This window comes from Tachysurus fulvidraco, chromosome 9 (assembly GCF_022655615.1).
Source record: "Tachysurus fulvidraco isolate hzauxx_2018 chromosome 9, HZAU_PFXX_2.0, whole genome shotgun sequence".
NCBI classification, from domain to species: Eukaryota; Metazoa; Chordata; class Actinopteri; order Siluriformes; family Bagridae; genus Tachysurus; species Tachysurus fulvidraco.
In genome coordinates this window covers 15111074-15130982 of record NC_062526.1, presented here as the reverse complement: position 1 = coordinate 15130982, position 19909 = coordinate 15111074, and the positions used below count along the sequence as shown (strand labels likewise).

At 40.8% G+C, this 19909-nt stretch overlaps 1 protein-coding gene across 2 annotated transcripts in view; it reads right to left on the bottom strand.

The window, feature by feature from the left end:
* The window catches only part of cemip2 (cell migration inducing hyaluronidase 2), a 31613-nt gene extending 14864 nt beyond the window's left edge, over positions 1 to 16749 (bottom strand). The window contains exons 1-11 of one of the 2 annotated variants that reach the window (XM_027141241.2): positions 16526 to 16749; positions 14272 to 14599; positions 12935 to 13075; positions 12226 to 12793; positions 7407 to 7576; positions 5687 to 5875; positions 3778 to 3947; positions 3493 to 3690; positions 3163 to 3368; positions 1246 to 1315; positions 306 to 434 (exon numbers count right to left, since the gene is read on the bottom strand). In XM_027141241.2, coding sequence (XP_026997042.1) covers positions 306 to 434; positions 1246 to 1315; positions 3163 to 3368; positions 3493 to 3690; positions 3778 to 3947; positions 5687 to 5875; positions 7407 to 7576; positions 12226 to 12793; positions 12935 to 13075; positions 14272 to 14578 — 2148 coding nt within the window. In that variant the 5' untranslated portion in view covers positions 14579 to 14599; positions 16526 to 16749. Of the gene's footprint in view, positions 1 to 305; positions 435 to 1245; positions 1316 to 3162; positions 3369 to 3492; positions 3691 to 3777; positions 3948 to 5686; positions 5876 to 7406; positions 7577 to 12225; positions 12794 to 12934; positions 13076 to 14271; positions 14600 to 15864; positions 15953 to 16525 lie in introns of those variants that run through there. The other variant, XM_027141244.2, reaches the window with a different exon arrangement.
* Positions 16750 to 19909: the final 3160 nt, after the last annotated feature.

The window sequence follows — 19909 nt, the reverse complement described above, 5'->3', positions numbered from 1 at the left end:
TCCTGTTAATGCACACTGAAAACAGAGGACTATTATAGTGCGTGTGTGTGTGTGTGTGTGTGTGTGTGTGTGTGTGTGTGTGTGTGTGCGCATGTGTGTGTGTGCGGGCATTTGTTAAACTACCATCCGGTTCCATTATAAACAAGTGCTGCCTCTCCGACAAACAAGAGAAAGACAGCACATTTGTTCCACCCAAATAAAAATACACTGATTCAGCGTTCGGGGTCATAACGTTAATCACCAAAAATCAGTCCAGGCGATCTGAAATCAGAGCTGCTTTAGTTGGTACAAGAGCAACGTTTTACCTTGAAGTTTGAATGAACTCGGTTGTTGTAGAAAATCCCCAGTGGAGTGAGTTCAGCTTTGGTCTCAGGTGCAAGCCCATGAGAGTCTCCTGTCGAGGAATTGTGAAAGATGTACCAAATTCCTGCATCCTAGACAGAGATGGAAAATTAAGGCATGCGCACACTTAAAGGTGTTCCCCAACTACAAATCAGCTATTGCTATGCAAAATATTCTGATAGAGAGAAAGATTAATATGACATCATCAAGTACAACAGCCAAACACATGGATTTCAGAGAAACTGGAACACACAGACTCGCCACCTCATCGTTTATTATAATCATAATTGTATGGCTCCAACAAAGTGTAAGAGTTTTTTCTCTTTCCGTTTCTCTCTTATCCACCCCCCGCCAACTCCCTCCCTCCCTCTCCCTAACGCTCATCATGTCTCTCCTGTTCTCAGCAGAAAGTCACTACGCTCTAATAACTATGGGATAAACCAATACCACAAGCCCATGTTTACACAACCTTCTGCTCATAAAGCACTGAGAAACTGGCACTGGAATGCAAAATGTTTTCACTGCCAAATAAAATTTTAATAAACCAGTGGAATGCAGAAAGCAGCTTCATAATCTCAGAGAATACCAGGCAATAATACAGTCACAGGGTTTAAGTCCTACTGTAACCCAATGAGATTATCATGATTATTATAAATATATTACAGCAGAATACGTTTTTTATCCCAGGACAATACAGTACTACAATACAGAGAAGGAGGGGTGGAATAGAACCCCTGGACCAGGGGTATAGAAAATTCAAACTTCAATTAAATAACTAAAGCTGGAATAGAATTCCCGAAAATCGATCCAATCTCACTCCAAATTCCTGTTCGTACATTTTAAATAATAAACCAGCAGTTAATTCCGTCAGTAGTGATGATTTAATACACTAGATTAATTCACCTGGGAGCCAGCGGCTGCGTTGTTGATCAGGTTGTTGTTTGGGTTCGCAATCCAAAACGTAGACACGGCCCTAGAACATGTGCGCACAAACACACACGCACACAAACAAACGCACACAGTTTTAACACAAAATCTTCTGTAGACAGAGTGCATTAATGATTAAGCGTTTAAATACACTATGGTGAAGGCAGTCTCAGCAACTCAGGTGAGGCTTATCACTCACACACACACACACACCACACAGTTGTGCGAATAGATGTGGTGAGTTTACTCTATTTAAAGTTTCTAAACTACAGCCATTCAGCCAGAGTTTGATTTAAAGCTAAGGTCTTAACCTCTGCCTTCTGTAAAGTAGGGTTTTTTTTGTTTCTTTGTTTTTTATTTTCATTCCCCACTTTATCTATTTATTTACTTAGTTGGTTTATTTCATTTTATCTTATGGATTGAGATGTAATTGTTCATTCTTAAGTGATTGAATGAGATGTTTTTCAAGTTTGAATGGTTAAAAAAGGGATAAATGTTTAATACTTATTTCAGTAATTTACTCATGTCTTTTCTGCACACTGTTGTTTAACCCTCTGCTATCAGTTCTTAATTCCTGTGTCAGGCCTGAAACGTGTCTGGCTGTACATATACAAAATCAACAAGGGCTGGGGTTCTCATGCTCATTTTCAGTGTTAGATTAGCAGAATGTGTAATCATAGTGTTACAGTTAATCTAATGAAATAACTTTTATAACTTTGGTCTTGCTTTTTAAGAGAGTGAGTGAGAGAGTGAGTGAGAGAGTGAGTGAGAGTGAGAGAGAGAGAGATGGTGGTGGTGGTGAGCGACAAAGCAAAGACATTGAGAGAGAGAGAGAGAGAGAGAGAGAGAGAGAGAGAGAGAGAGAGAGAGAGAGAGAGAGAGAAACTAAAGCCGCCTTCACATTGCACACGACAAACGGACACGACTGTCGCATTTCGCCCCTAGTGGCAGTCGCACGGAATGTGCAATATGATCGTGTATACGTCAACATGGGAGAGAAGCTTCTCGTGACACCTGAAACTAACCACGAAAATCTTCTCCATTGAGGTGCAACTCTTGCACTAAACGGTGATACTCGCCGAGACTTTTTCTCCGAGTCAGGTAGTGTTTTATCCACATGATTTGAAATATTTTCTTTTGCGTCTCCAGTAAAGAAGAGCAAAAGCAAGAGCCTGTATTCTCCCTCCATTTATCATGGTGAATGAATGAATGAATTAATGATGGAGTAAATACAAACCATCAATGCAACAATAGAAAGACCCTGAATAATTTTTGAGGAAACATGGACACAACATTAAAAATAATACAATATAAATATAAAAAATTTTTTACTTTATCAAAAACAATGTATTTAAAACAAAAAGATTGTTTTTGATAAAGTTTAAAAATTACTAAAGTTAATATTAATACTTTTTAATAATTCTTATCACCTCGCGCACACGAACCTGATTGGACAACATTGGAATACATCACATCCGGCCGGCAAATCGGATGCGGTGTAGTCGCTCAAGTTAAATTTTTTTTAAACGTATCCAACGCTCAAAACAGATCCGAAAATGACGGATCCGCAGATGGTCGGCACCTCACGCAGCGACCTTGCGACTCTCCATAGGAAATTAATGACTTCTGGTTTATCTGCAGTCGTTTGTCATGTGCAGTGTGATGGTGGCTTAAGAAAAGAGAATACAAAATAGAAGATACTTTGAGAGAGAGATTGAGATGAGCAAAGAATCACCATGAGAATGAGAGAGAGCAAGAGAGAAAAATGTCAGAAAGAGACAGAGAAAATGAAAGAGAAAGAGACTAGAACATACAGAGTAACAAAGCTGTATAGAGAGAGAGAGAGAGTGAGATGTGCATGTAATATGTGAGAAAGAGACAGAAATTGCATACTTGCACTCAGTGGCTGGTGAAGGTGTGTATCCGCCATGCACTCGGTCTCGTATTTTGGTGCACATGGTTTCATTGCGCTCGGTGGGCAGGATGGTCCCCGGCCTCGTCACTAATCCCAGGTTATGGTAAAACGTGTTCCTCTGCTCGATTCCATCCGCCAGGAAGAAACAGTGGCCCAGCGTGTCGTATCCTACAGTGTCCCTCACCTGAGACAAAACAGCAGAGAAGGTACACTTCACTTCTGTCTATGTTTAAGTTGGATTTTGTTCGAGATGTCTGCTATAGTGCAGGATGAGTTTCTACTGTTACGCTACACACAGCCTCACCCACCAGCAGGCCGTTGGTAGCATGGATGGAGACACAGCGAGAAAACGAGTGGTGGATGGAGAGCGAGTCCAGGTAGGCGCGGCCCTCGTCCACGTCACCGCACATGTGGAAGTGGACTGGATGACTGTCTCTCTCCGCCTGCTGACCCATGTGCTTCAGCTCCACCTGAGACATGTGCACTGAGGAGAAATTTCCCAGGATCTACACACACACACAGGTTTGGAATATTTAGGTGTTTCGTGTTTGCAACAGTTTCATGTTGCTCGCGTTTTGTTCTTATCATCAGACCTTGACGTGTCCTCCAAAGGTGTCGTGGGTGTAGAACTGACACCAGTTGTTGTTGTAGCAGGAGTTCTCCATTTCTCCATGGATCAGGATATTCCTGGAGAGCAGAGCCACCTCAGCGCGCATGTCCACTCCGTCTACGATCTCGCCCATGTGAGTGAACTGAGGCTTCCCTGTAACACAAACGTACAAATAAAACAACACACACACAAGCCAATGTTATTAAAAGGCAGAATCTTTCTGTTGCTATTCCAACATACCACAGGAAGCATAAAGAGGGTGTGTATACACATACTAACACACACAAAATACAAAACATCTGAAGTGTATCCCTGGAGAGAATCTCCAGTATCTTTTCTCTGTACTGATGAAACCCTCGCCCTCTTCCTGTCTCAGAGGCATGGTGTTTAAATCAGTAGCACATATCGGTCCTGCCCTGAGAAACTCTCCTATATCCATTTCCAGCATTTATTCATTTTGGGACAAGCGCTCACCACGTTATGCCCCTCAGGCATGCACTGAAATGAACTAAAAAAAAACAAAAAACGATGAGGTTTGGTGATAAAATACAAAGCTGGAAATCTGCCAGTGGAGGATTTCCACCAAAACCGATCTGTTGCCTTTCTGCCCTGCAGTAAAGCTCACGCTCCTGACACCCATTTCCTTATATATTCTTTTTTAATATTACTTCTATTTTATCTTAATTCCCTTTCTATATTAAAGTTAATTCTTTTTTATAGCACAAGGAAAGTCTTAAGAATCTTTTCAAGACATTTCTTAGAGTGTACGAGAAAGAGATAGAACACAGACACAATTTGCTAAACCATTTAGAGAAATGAAAACTAAGCTGTACATACGTTCAGAAAAAAAAAAAAATATCGTCACACAAATCAGAGCCTGGACTCCAGATATCACAGGACCTACAAGTAAAATCTGCGGTGTTTTCAAAAGAGAATCAGATCAAACTTTCTGGATATAAACATCATTAGCATGTTCATCAGCCAGTGGCTGAACAGGAAGAAAATCTCCCAAACCTTCCACCCTCCACAGACTTTGGGGCAGTTAATGGTTCTGGGGCTCTTTGTGAAATAGGACACACTGACAGAGACAGACACACTCAGAGAGACAGATGCAGAGAGAGAGAGACAGAAAGGAAGCGACACAGACACCTCTTTTCCACCAAAAAGAACCAAGTGCTGGTTCAGAGCTAGTGCTGGTTCAAAGTTGGTTCCACTGGCGAACCTTCTAAGAACCGGTTTGCCTTTCCGCCGGCTAGAGAGCCATCACAGAGCCGAGTCTGACGTCACTGTATATGGGTCACGTTACCCAGCGCAGTAATATTAGCGCAGCAGCGGCAAACACAAACACAACCACAATGGCGGATGTTGCTTTACTCTTAATGCTCATGGCTTTGTTAACCTACATTAGCATTCAAACGTGGCAAATCCAACGTGTACGTGCAGCTCTGTGTAATTTGTATAAACAGAGGTTGTAATCAAGAAAGTATATAACATTATTTTATCATTAACACAGAAAAAAAAAATAGCCTTTGCATGTAGCTACCTACTATCATGGGTGCTGATAATGTATATCATATTGCAGTAAAATTAAAGTGTACTTTAGGTACATTAACAAATGCGCTAACAGTAGCCCCGCCCACAGCCCCTAACACAAGCAGTTCTTAAGTCTAGACCAGCAAAGTTTGGTGCTACTTAAGAACCACTTTTCCTGGTTCAGAGTTCTAAATTCCCGGTTCTAAATTAGGCTCTGGCGCCAAACCAGCACTCAGACTGCCTCGGTGGAAAAGGGGCAAGAGAGTCAGAGACAGATACAGACAGAGACATACACAGAGATACAAAGAGAGAGAAACAGGGAGAAGGAGACACACACACACACACACACACACACACACCTTGTATCCGGAGCTGTGTTTTGGTGCAGTGGGAGCAGGGCAACAGTGTGAACTCTTCAGCCTGGTGCATGGAATAATCAGTACTAGCGACCACGATCCTGTCTCCTGGCCTCCAACTGCTCACATCGTCCTGCACATTCAGGATCACCTGGTCCACCACATCCACCTGAAATCCTGATATGGGGTAACCTGGGGGACAAAAAGGATTTATAGTGTTTATATATGTAGAGGTTGTGAAAACCCAGTTATAGGAAGGGGGGGAAAGGTCATACATACATACATACATACATACATATACACACACAATATATATATATATATATAAAATAAAAAAAATCAGCTGAGGACTTTCACCAAAAGGTCGTGTTCTTCAGGAAAATGTTTTATCGCTACATGCACACTACCCTCAGCTCCTGCCTCTGGGTTCTTCTGCATATTTCAGGGAAGTAGTCGTTACTGCAGTTTAATGAGGCCACACCCTTTAACATTTTTAGAGATTAGCAGGGGGCAATTACACAACTGTCTAACAAAAACAGAAAGACCTGGGAAACCACCATCTTGTGACCTTTGACCTCAATAAATCTAAAAGAGGTGTCACTGATGTTGAACATAACTCAATGCGGAAGCACTGCTTCGAGTTCTGTTTTTCAGCAAACACTGTACTTGCATAATACAAGTGTTGCTTAAGCAGCACACACCGGCTGAGCGGAGCCTCTGTGTCGTAGGACCACAATCAACAGAAACGAACTGTCTGTATGTTGCAAGTGACCCCCTGAAACAACCGGATTATGGCTATATGATGACATAATTAATGCCGTAAGCAATATTTCCAGAGCAGAGAGCTGTCAGCAGGTCAGTTTTAATGGCTGGAGGTGGATGAACACAGTGTAGCAGAGAAAAAGCCTGATGCTCCACACAGTGCTGTCTTTGTGCCTCGGTAACAGACAGTGCCAGTAATCGTTTAGGAGACACATCAGGATATTCAACTCCATGGGTCTTTTTTTTTTTAATTTAACAGGCACTTATCTCTACAAATCTCTTTTTAGGATTGAGAAAGAAAAAGCTGTTTGTGTCGAATATGTGCCGTTTTTGTCCCATTCAGAGGAGAGCACACAGACTTCTAAATACTATATAATACTTCCCAGACACACACACACACACACACGTAGAGGGAGAGATCACAGGGGTTAACGTGTTCGCTCTAATCCTTTTTCATTTCTATAGTAACAACTGTAACTTTCCACTATGGGAACTAACATTGCTTCCCAGAGATTAAATGCAACAACAAACAGAAAAAAATAAGATGCTTCATTCTTTTGTGAAAAATGTAAGAGTTTGAAATATGAGGAAAAAAGCACTTCAGGCCATGCTTAAACAACTTACACATAGTAGCAGTAAATCAATTAAAACACACAAAAAAAAACAGAAGTGCTAATAAAACCTCTCCTTTGAAAAAATAAGCCTTTGTGTGTGTGTGTGTGTGTGTGTGTGTGTGTGTGTGTGTGTGTGTGTGTGTGTGTGTGTGTAAAGCTTTTTAGTTTGACATGACTTAAGACCTTCCTGTTTCTCCACCTTCTGGAAGCACTAATGAAGTGCTCTGATCAATGGCACAGGTAAACACTTAGCACTCATAAATCCTGACAATTTAGACCTTGCCATGTAAGAATTTACAGCTGGAGTGTCCGGCGATTGTGTCTGTGATCACAGGGCTGTAACATACCGTTCCACCACTCGCTGTATGCAGACACAAAGAACCGCACACCGTCCACTGTGACGAATTCTAGCCGAGCCATCGCCTTCCCCCCAGTGTCGTGGTTCTCGTGTTCACGTACTTGCTCTGAGCATGAGCTGTTCCCTCCGCCAACCACGGACACCAGCGCCCAGGCCTGCCTGTAAGAGAGAGAAGAAAACGATTTTAAATAAACCTCAAATTCGGTCGCGATTAATTCTATCACTGTGGTACTTTTTATGACATTAATCTTTCAGTTTTGGTTGCAATAAAATGCTGAGTGATCTTGAGTAATGGCATGTATCATGTTGAGCGGTTTCTGTTTAGAAAACACAATAGCAGTGTGTATTAAAACGAATCACGGCGCGCTATTTTTGGCCATATCACAGATCCTTGTTTAGGCCTGTGATCTAGCTCTGGGTCGCTTCACCGTGGTTGAGGAGTAGTACGGTCTTTCTGACAATAAGCATGCTTGGTGCCAAACCCCCAGAACTTCAATTTAGGTTTCACCAAGAAGGTTAGATCATAGAACCTTTTTCCAGAGTCTTAAAGAGACATATGATATGGCCTTATTTATTCATTTATTTATTTTTAAAGCAATGGCTTCCTTCTCTCCACTCTTCCCTAAATACTTGCTTTAAGGCTACAGTTGTCCTGTGAACAGATTCTCCAGTCTGAGTTGTGGCTTTTTCAAAAGATACACTCAGCCTGTTTGGTTGCTTCTTTAACTAATCTTCTGTTGTGCGATGATGTATTTAATGGAGCTCCACAGGATTTTCAACTGTGGGACATTTCTGTTAATCTTGATTGATACTGTATTAAATTTCTCTGTGTAGATTTTTTGTCTTCATGATTTTGATCTGTTCTCTTAAAATCTTCCAGGAACAGACGCATTTCTATGGAGATCATGTGACACTTTAATGGTACTTAGTTCACCCCCACTCAGCCAATTACATGACTTCCGATGGTAACTGGTTTGGAGGCTGAAAAAGATCAAAAGTAGTGATTTCTGCCATCAGCCTTCCATTCTTCTCTTTCTTGAAGTTAATGAGCTGTCATGTCTCTGAGAGGGAGGCGTGGTGGCTTGGCACATCTGCCTCACACCTCCAGAGTTGGGGGTTTGATCCTTGCCTCCATGCTGTGTGTGCACCATTTGCATATTATCCCCAGGCATCAGGGGTTTTCTCAGCGTACTCCACTTCCTTCTCCCAGTCCAAAGACATACACTGTTGGTATAGACAAATTGTCCGCAGTGTGTGGGATTGTGCTCTGGGATGAGTTGGCATGCCATACAGAACTTCGTCACTGATCCGGCGATCAACAATCCAGAGCTTAATCCAGGGGCAGAGGTGGCTCAAGCGGTTAAGGCTCTGGATTGTTGACCATAGGATCGGGGTCAAGCTCCATCACTGCCAAGCTTCCATTGTTGGACCTCCAAACAAGGCCCTTAACCCTCTCTGCTCCAGGGGTGCTGCATCATGGCTGACCTTGTGCTCTGACCCAAACCTCTAAAGTTGGGATATGCGAAGAAAGAATTTCACTGTGCTGTAATGTATATGTGAAAAAATAAAGGCTTCTATTGTGCCCTTATCCCCTGGGATAGACTCCAGGCTCCCAATGAAGCAGAATAAACGCTACAGAAAATGGACAGCACAAGGTCTCCTCTGTCCTGAACACCTTACTGTCTGTTTCAAAACACTGATACTGAAGACTCCTTCCATAAATGCATGTAGTTTGCATTCTACTGTTCTACATTACTGTTTAATTGATATTTTGAGTGTGTGTGGACTATTCAAAGCAGTCACTAATTATAAATACACAACAAACCTGATGCTCCTTCAAAAACATAAACTGGCTATTCTTCATTATTATCTGCTACTGAAATGTTAGCTGTGATGTGACGTTGGACCGTGCACAGCTCCTGGTGCTATGAACTGTTAACACCCAATCAGTCAGCAGTGAGGAAGAGGAAATGGTTCTGGGTCACCGAAAACATTGGGCTTCATGAAAGACGATGCTGATAAAATAGTCTCTCTTTCCTCTGAATACAAGAGCACCATAACCACACTAAAAATCACAGTGAAATCCATAGCTGTAATGTGATTTGGAACATAAAGGCTTTAACAGCAAAGTATCCAAATGGTGCTTGAAAATCCTGTCTCACTAACAACGAACCTCAGGATTTAGGTTACAAATAGCTAACACGTTCTTGCCAACAGCTAATGACACCATCTCTCCCACACACACACAGAGCGCAAGAAGACATCCTTTGGGTTTGGCAGAAATGTAAAATGGACAAAGACTAGCCTAAATGTGTCCCTGTGAAGAGAATAAAATACCACTGGAGTGAGAGTTTTACATTTACATTTTTGACTCTGGACTGGTATTAATTCTTAGTCCCAATTTAGTTCTGCTTCTGTGAGAAAAAGATGCTGTGAAAAGTCCAGATATGAGGCCTAAGTAAAAACGTCTTTGAAAAAAATGCTTGCCACAAAACACCTCATTTACAATCCTTATTCACTTCAAACGCTGCAGTGCTGAAGGAAAATCCCCTCAAAGACAAACATAAACGAATCGCACGCTGATCTTTCTCCAGGGTGTCAGTGCCTCAGATGCCAAAGGAATAAAAGTAAACGCCTAAATGTCTCACCACCCAATCTGTCCTGTGGATTTACAGTAACATCTGGACTTCTGTCACATATCGTGTGCAGCACCAACATACATAACATAAGAACATGGGGCTTCAAATGATAATCTCGACTACTGGTTATGGAAATCAAAAGTCTAGAATGTTCAGATACATGATTCGGATCAGTGCAACAACCTGAAAAGAAACTTAAATGATTCAAGGCAACAATTTCATTTCTGTTACATTTAACCGTGTTGTGTGTTTGTAGACTCGGTGGGATCATCAGAGGCAGAAACTGGTGCCTTAATAATCTCAAACGTAAAGTGCCATATATTGTGGATTAAGCTCGATTAGAGGTGCGGTGGAAATGTCCGTGTTTCGGTCTTCATAAAAATATGTGTACCTTTTACAACACCATCTTGTCACGCTCTGAATGCGAGGTCTTGACTTTTCTACACTGTGTTTCCTGAAAGTCGCTTGAAAACAGTTCTAATAATAAGCACCGTGGTCTTTTTTAAGCCACATTAAGCCTCGGATCCAAGTACTCTGACCAGAAAGCTGCCTGATGTCAGCGTGCTCATGAATCACACACATGCATACACTCACCCATTACCCCCCAGTGCTCGCTGAGACATCAGAGAGAGTGAGAGAATGTGGGTGAGTGAATGAGTGTGTATGTGGTGCAAACTGTAGGGAGACTGTAAGAAACTCAGCCTCTGTTACGCAATTTTTTCACATAATTGTGCCAGATGTTTCTGTTTGTGCAGGGGGCCACCGGTGATGGTTCAAGCCAAGCCTTCAAAAGCACTGTCAAGTCAGGACTGCCGAGATGGGTGGAAGGAAAAAAGAACAAGGGAGAGAGAGAAGAGAAAGAGAGAGAGAGAAAATTTCTGAGAAACGACAGTGTGTGTGTGTGTGTGTGTTTGTTTGAATTTGCATGTTAGGGATGTGCGTAAGCATTTTTATAGCCCAATAGGCACAAAAGTTGGTGTCAGGCTTCTTAATGTCACCCCACACTGTGCGTGTGTCCGGTTCTTTGAGCTTGACCTGCCAGGTCTGTACAGACGTGTGTTGTGCTCAGACATCTTACACAGAAACACACGAGTCAGCTCATTTTTTCATTTTCAGCACACATCCTGGAAACAGGCTTGCCCTAAATCTCCAGTGGTGCTTTTCCTGTACAAATACAGAGAGGGGAAATAGGGGAAATGCTGCTGGACCGTGTTTTTTTTTTTTCTTCAATATTTTTTCCAAGGTAAGATGCCAGGATGGAGTTAAGTTTAGTGCTGCAGAGAAACTAAGGCCCATTAGCAACCCATTACAGCGCGGGTATGGCAAATATCTCAATTGGTTCCACATTGGAGGTATTTGTGTGTGTGTGTGTGTGTGTGTGTGTGTGTGTGTGTTTTAAGTAGTTCTCAATATGCGCAACATTACCATTCCTGTTCACTTTGTGGAAAAAATAAAGTGTGTTTGTTTTAATTCAACTATGTATAAAATGTTAACAAAAAAGTAGACACAAAACTGTTTTATGGAACATAAATGAAAGAACAGTGATGATACAAAGATGATCACCAGTAGGCAGTGTAATGTGTGTTAATGAGAGATAAATGTAAAAGGGGCAGGGCTTCATGGGGCTTTGATACACACACTGTCAGTCGTTCTAGATTCCCACATTATTAACCTCGTCTGCTGTTTTTATTGGAGAGAAACAAGATGTGTAAGTCGTAACTCATAGCAGTGGACAGATACACAACACTTTGGTTCTGAACTTTGGTTTGTGGCAAAAACAAAAAGAAAATAATATTGGGTAGTGCGTAATCATCTCTAGACTGGATAAAGCAACTGGGGGTGGAATAATAAAAAACTTTCCATGTTCAGCCACAGCTATCAAAGCAAATATGTTAAGTTTCATTTCCTCTAATTTTCTCAGATCACCCATTCATCAACTACACAAACAGTCATCACCATTATAACACCTAATAACAAAAGATCTCATCTCAGCTCTTTGTGTCTGACGTCATCAGCTCTGTATCTGTTAGAGCTTAAAATCTGTTAAAAGAATGCTGGAGAAATGTATTTGGTTTAAATTGGGCGTTTGAGCCCAGAATACCCAGTATCAGTCTTATGTATAATGTTTATGTATGATTTGTATATCTGTATGTGGACTATATGATGTACCTGTATTTAAGCTCATAAACATGGTAGCTGCCCAGAAGGTCCTGGATGGTCATCTTGGTCTCGTCCAGAAGGTTCTTGGCAGCCGAGTCACCCACAGCGAGAGCAACGATGCGCCCGTGTGGCAGCGACCGCAGCATCTGGGACAGCTTTCTGCTGTCGTTCTGCGAGTCATGCGTGTCAAAGCGTTCAGTGCTTAGCAAAGCGCCCGTGTCTTGGTCCACCACGCGAAGGTTGATTCCCCGGCTAAAGTTCTTCTGGAAGGTGTAGCTGCCAGCTGCCAGGCCAGTGGCAGGTATGGTACGCATCAGTAGAGTCCAGGATGGCTTCTGCATGCCGTAGAGCTCCAGAGTGCCACCAGGACGCACGCCAATGAACTTGCGTCCGAAATTGGGCACGGGAGATACGGAGGGATCGTCTGAGCGGCCCAGCAGCGTGATAGTGGCACGGGAACGATAGCGACACTTCGGGGCACCAATGTAAAAGGCACCCCCTGCTTCAATTAAAACAAATTGTACTCGTAGAGTAATGTTGTTCGTGCCTTCCTTGTTATCAGCAAACACCACTAACCCTGTGAAGGGAACAAAATAAGCAGGAAAACACCTGAAAATGGATAACATGCCACAACTGCCCTGTTTTCATTCATTGATAATTGCATTGCATGACACTCGCTCACGCTCAGTTTCCACTCAGTCACATGACAACACTGTACCTCCTGATTGGATAGTGAGAGAGTGAAGGGTTGCTGATGCAATCAGTTTGAGTCGTTGTCCATTCTGCACCACCACAGCCTTTTTTGGGTTTTGACCCGGGTTCCAGTTACTCAGCGTCAGGTTGTGGTCAGGACAGTTCTCTAGAGCACATAGAGCAAACAGTCAATGCATATTAAGTACACAGCTTAGCGTTTCAGAATATCTGCAGTCAGATAAACAGGAGTGTGTTCAGAAGCTGTTCCTCCAACAGCTGTGCTAAACAAGTGCTTTACAACGCAAAGTGCCCAATGCTGAGCTTGAACAACACAGGACTTTATTAGAAGTAGGAAAGTGTTTGTTTAGTGGATCAAACGTCTCATGCTGTGTAGAAACGGGATCTTTGCTGCTCTGTCTGTGGGATTTGAGGGAGATTACTGAGTGTTTATGGAGCTAATGAAAACCTGCACAAAGCCTGCTTACTACTTACATGTGGCGTTTTTGTTTTCTTTTTTTACATTAGCGTACAATCCCGAAAAGTAGACTGACTTCAAAAAGAGCTAAAGTTGTGCATTAACACAAAAATCTCAGTAAAATACCATCTTCATTAAAACCTGATTGCTTAGAGGAAAAAAATAAATCAGACAATCATGTTTATCATCTTAGAGTGCATGATTCTATGTGCGCATTTGTGATTCCTGCTCACCAAGGAATTCTTCCACACATGGGAATTATTAAACGTAACTTCATATGTTACTAACCATCTCAGAAATACTCTTCAATATTGATGAGACAAAAACTGAACCCTGACTGGATCTCCAAGCACTACATCTGAATAAAAACCAGCTACTGCTCAACATTTGGTTTAATACTGTCCCTGTGGTGAGGAATGGTGGTGGCAGCATCATGCTACTGGAACGCTTCTCAGGACAAGGTTAGGGAGGCTGGTCAATATTGATTTTCAGCACAGCAACGGCACAATGAATACAGCAAGAACAATGCTGGAACAGCTTCAGGTCACTGAATGTCCTTGAGTGGCCCCGTGAAAACCCAGTGGACATATAATTGTATAAAATCTGAGGGACCTGCAGAAATCCAGCTATGCACTGTGAATCCATTTTTGTCTTTACTACACATTCATTGCTTGAGAAGTGTGAGGAGAAATTAATTGTTGCAAATGTCTCATTTAAATTTATCAGGAGAAAACTTTCCCATGACCAATTATATATTTGGCCTTCATCAGATTTTTGTTTCATGTAAAAAGAGTATAGAAATGGCAACCAGGTCAAAAGTAATTTGGTCAAAAATTCTGTTACTGTTTTGACGTTCGAGTACATACAACAGTACAGAGGTGTCTCACCATCAAAAACTTGGCTGGAGCTGAGACTAAGGACGAGAGTGAGCACAAGGAAGAACATGCCGAAACACACTCCAGTGCAGACGTACGTGTTCCTCATCTGCCGCCGATTGTGGACCTCTGGGGGGCGAGTGGCAGGTGGTCGTGTCGGAGGCGGAGACAGCGATTTTGGCCGTGCTGGTGCTGGAGGCAAGGCTTTGAGAGGGGGGGGAGATCTGACAGGTACAACCCGGGTCATTGCATAAGGCGCTGGTCCACTGGACGGCGTCAATAAATGGGGAAGACGGCCAGGGCCTCTGTTCCCTTGCATGGTGCAGCCGACTGGCACTTTCTACAGGAAAAAAAAAAAGAGAGAAGGAAGAAGAAAAACAAAAGGATACAATTTAAAACCATATAAAATTTTCCATTTGTTTTCTGTATTCAATTCAGGACATCCAGTGCAGACAATTCGGTTATGCAACCGTTACTGAAGCTCAAGGACTCTCAATTTCAGGCTGCTGTTTGGCACCATGTGTCTCGATGGCATGGGCCCATGTGTGGATTTTTTTACATTTTCAAGGTATTTACACAAACACATGGCACCCATTAAGTCAGAGAGAGAGAGAGAGAGAGAGAGAGAGAGAGAGAGAGAAAGAAAGAACACCCCACCCCAATCATAGATGAACACACTCCAAAGCTTTATTTACATTATAGCTCATTTCAAATTTTTTTATTTACTTATTTAAGCTCAAATTCAATTGTTCAGCCTTGACAATGTTTGGATGCTGTTTAGAAATGACCCATACTGTGAATAGAACTCTGCCCTGAATTGACCTGCGTTTTCAAATTTAATAACGTCATGTTCTTGTGGCACCTTTGTCAATTTTGCGGGAGCAAAATAAACGAGCTGCCAGCGAGCGCCATCGTCACTGTCCAAGTTCTGGACAGTTTGGATACGAGAGAGTCCCCATTGTCACCGTTATATGTGAATAGTTTTAGGAAACGGACACTGTTGTGCTCATGTATGCATGCGATATGTATCCAGTTCAGATACACATATGAACAAATGCGATCAGCCTGTTCACATGACGAGGAGAAAAAAAACATGTGAATGCAGCTCATATGTGCTAGAATACAGCGGTCTATCAAAACTTTTATACAAATTACGTGTCATAAAACAACAACAATAAAATCAAATGGTCAAATAACAATGGCACACACCTAACAGTGTTGAAACATCAGTTTAGGATCAGTTTAGTAAAGTCCGATCCTCATTAGCCAACTGGTCAGACAGGTCAGCTGTAGCTGATTATCAAATTATATCTTAATCCGATCCAAAAAGCACAATATTATCAGATCAGTAAACTTTCTGTACAGCACAGAGAACACAAAAGAGTTTTAAAGAGAAAAAAGGAGAGAGAAATTATTCTGGAATATGATTATAGTCTGATTACAGAGTCTTTTACGTTGTTGTCGTATTTCATCCACAGAGACACAAACGCACATCAAGAATCAGAAGTGACTTCTGTGCTACAAGCTGGTCTTATTTCATTAATATTAAAAGACCGAACATTTCTAAGCCGTATAATATTGCGAAACCATGACAGAGATACTAACAGATCAACAGAATCAGGATTAGACAGAGATCTGAAATGGAAACCTGGTATCGGTCCACTCCTACAGTCCAGACTGATTCAAATTGATTCACACAGTTTAACTTAAAGTAAAGGAAATGAATAAACGCCAAATAAAGAGCTACTAGTGCAAAGCAAGACACGCCCCTTGTGGGCGGGGTTTAACCATTCATTTAATCGGATTAACACAAGAATAGAACTGAAATTTACATTATAAGATTTTTTTTGCTTTTGTATAAAATTGACATGTTGAAATTTTCATATTTAAAATGAAATATTAATAAAATGTTTTCTGTTCTGGATCATCGGTGTGTCCAAAGCACTAAGGAACAGGTACAGAGACACTTTATATCTAAACCTGTAAATGTAAACAGTTTTGTAGCAGTTTTGCGCTATTTTCGTGTCTCATTAACTAAGCATCGGGTTTCTGCTCAGCTGCTGTTGGGCTTCAAGTCAAACATTTACGGTTACAGCAGGTTTCAGAGCTGGAATTAACGTTACGTCGGGTTTAATAACAGCTAACAAGTTAAATTCGGAGTTTTAGTAACTTCCAGAGCAGGAAGTAGTATTTCTGTACAGTAAATCCACAGTAAACTCCCCCCTGTGATACAGCGGCACTGCGCTGGAGGCGTTTTGTTTCTTACCTTCTCCGAGACTCAGTCCGCGCTCGCGCTCGCGCTCGCGCTCGCCATTCGCAGGCCTCGTGGAAACAGAAACAAAAATTAACAAGCAAAAATCTCTTCGGGGTGACTTCTGGGTTCCGTTTTATATTTTCTGTTACATGTTTTGAGTAATTTAATACACCAGCGGTAGCCGCTCCACTCCGTCAGCATGTCAGAGAGGAAATGAACTAACAGAGAAGGCGAGCGGCGGTCCGTAGCAGGGGGCGGAGCTTCCGAGCTCTACGTCACGCAACACGTGCTTAAACGTATTCTAACGCTTACATAATAATAATAATAATAATAATAATAATAATAATGATGATGATGATGATGATGATGATGATGATGATAATAATAATAATAATAATAATAATAATAATAATAATAATAATAATAATGATGATGATGATGATGATGATAATAATAATAATAATAATAATAATAATAATAATAATAATAATGATGATGATGATGATGATGATGATGATGATGATGATAATAATAATAATAATAATAATAATAATAATAATAATAATAATTTTGTATACGCCAATCATCTATAACATTAAAACAACTGTCTAATATTGTGTAGTTCGCTCTTTAAGTCCTGTAAGAGGTGGAGTCTTCATAGACTTGTTTGTTTAGCACATCCCACAGATTCCAAAATAATTTCTAATAATTTGGAGGCCAAGTCAACACCATGAACTCTTTGTCATTTTCTTATACCATTCCTGAACAATCTTTGCAGTGTGGCAGGGAGCACAATCCCCCTTGGGGCAAACTGTTGCATTGAAGGAGTGTACCTGGTCTGAAAAAATATTTAAGAAGTTGGTTTGTAATATCCACATGAATGCCAGGACACAAGCAGAAAATAGGATCACACCGAATCTGTCCGCTTGCCTTCTTCCACAGTGCATCCTGGTGCCATGTCTTTCAACACAGACACACTCAACTGCTCACATAATGTTAAAAAAGACATCAGATCAGGTCTCCTTACAGCACACATGCACATAGTGATCACTTTCCCAGTGGTGGACAGGGCACTCTGACTGGTCTGCAGCTATTCAGCCATGCAGACAGCTATTAAAGACATCAACTTTTTCAGCAATCTGTGCTACAGTAGTTTTTCTGTAATCCTTTGACCGCCCATGACCCTGTCATTAGTTCCAAGATTGTCCTTCCTTGTTTCTTTCTTGAGCCACTTTTGGTAGGTACTAACCAATGCATCCTAGGGACATCCCACAAGACCTGTTGTTTTGGAGATTCTCTGTCCTAGTCATCTAACCATCAACAAACTGTCAAAGTCACAGAGGTCCATAACTTGTCCACTGACTGTTCACTTGTTGCCTGATATATCCCTACCCTTGGAAAGTGCCATAGTCATTGTTATTTACTTCATCTTTAAGTGGATTTAATGTTATAGCTGATAAGTTTGTTTGGCAATTTGCCAAAACTAACCATTTTTACCTATAAAACTATGAATAAAGTTGTACTTTTTATTAGTTTACAGTTACATTTAATGTTGTGGAATATAAGTGCCTCTTATAACTTACTTAATTGCAGCTGTAAATAGTTGTTTCCTCACCAACCTATTTAATAAGACAACAGGCTTAGAAAGAAACCACAAACTCTCCTGTCCTGAAGACTTTCCCATAAAAAGTTAAAGTTACAACTTTAGCTCTGGCAGTGGGAAGTGCTGCTGTCTCCCAGCTCCAGACTCCGTGGTTTAATCCTGAGCTCAGGTTACTGTCTCTGTGGAGTCTCTGTGTATGCTCTCCATACATCTGTGTGGGTTTCCTCCAGGTTCTCTGATTTCACTGCACCTCTCAAAAATATGCCAGTAGGTGGATTGACTAAGATGAATTGCCGTTAGTTGTAAATGTGATTAAATGTCTGTGCATGGTGTCTTGAGATGGACTGGTGTCCTGCTTTTTGCTCAATGTACCTGAGACTAATTCTATCTTCAATAAATGTTATTATTATAAACCTTGATATATTAATATATACCCTGTTAACAACACTTTCTGACCAATCAATTGAGAATTCAGAACTTTAGTATAAGATTAAATTATTAAACTATAAAAACATTGTTGTAATGAACGGCTGTACAATCTGTTTTGCACCTTATAGTATTTTATATATGATTTATTTACATATATTTACACATATACATATATAAATACATACTGAATATAATGTGTAGTGCGACTGTAAGGAGGCCCAATAGTACACTGTGTGTACTGACACGTATGAGCATACTGCACATGTTCATTTGCTGATTCCATTATCTGTTTGTTAACTGTACATATTGTACACACATTGTACCGGCTATATATATGAGCATACTGCACATTTCACCTGTTGATTTTATTATGTTTGTTTATTGTACATATTGTACACACATATTAGACTAACTATATATGAGTAAATTGCACATTTTCACGTCAACTCATTATCTATATCTTTATCTGTATAACCGTTCTGCAATTTCTGGAGTTTGCTCCTAAGAATGTCACTCACCAAGGCACATGTGCTGTGGTGATGTGACAATAAAAGTGACTTGACTTGACTTGACTTGAAATCAGGTGTATGTTCCTCATTTGAAGGCTGAGAATAAGAAACAGGAAATGAAAATAACCACTGAGATCTTCTAATGAAAATGCTGGATAAATTATCCAGAAGGCATGTAATCTGAGGAGAAGTCCTTTCTCCATTCTGCTGAGAAACAAGGTATTAGAGATCTTATATATGGTGGCAAGTAGCAAAAGAGCTGAAGATGTAGAAGAAAGGATTTAAGCTTCTCCACAAGGGGGTAATGTTTTAAGCTTCTCCACAAGGGGGTGATGTATCAAAATCTTTAAAGCCATGATTTTTTTTGCGCAGTGATACAATGGGGAAAATATTTTGAGACAGATATAAAATCAAAAGTTGAGCATAAAACTTGTAAAGAATATCTACACCAGTTTTTTTTTTAGGTATGAATATATATGTCAGGAGAGGGCTAGATATTGCACACACAGGAATCTATCCATCTATCCATCCATCCATGTAGATTTCCTAGTTCTTTCTTTTAATTGATATTGTGATAATGACTGATGCTATCCACCTATTAAAACCCACCCTACAATAACAAATCTGTCATCTAAATAATAGCATAAATGTAGATAATTAATCCAAACTTTAATTCTGGGTAATCTACAAAAGTGTGATAAAAATGAAAATGTTATTGATGTTAAGTACTGGTCACTAATTGAAAGTGCAACACAGTTTGAATCACTTGGTTTATAATCTCATGAAACTCCAGCTTGTCTATGTGGCACCATTCTCAGAAACAGCTTTAATGAGACTCCAACCAGAAGCAGGTCA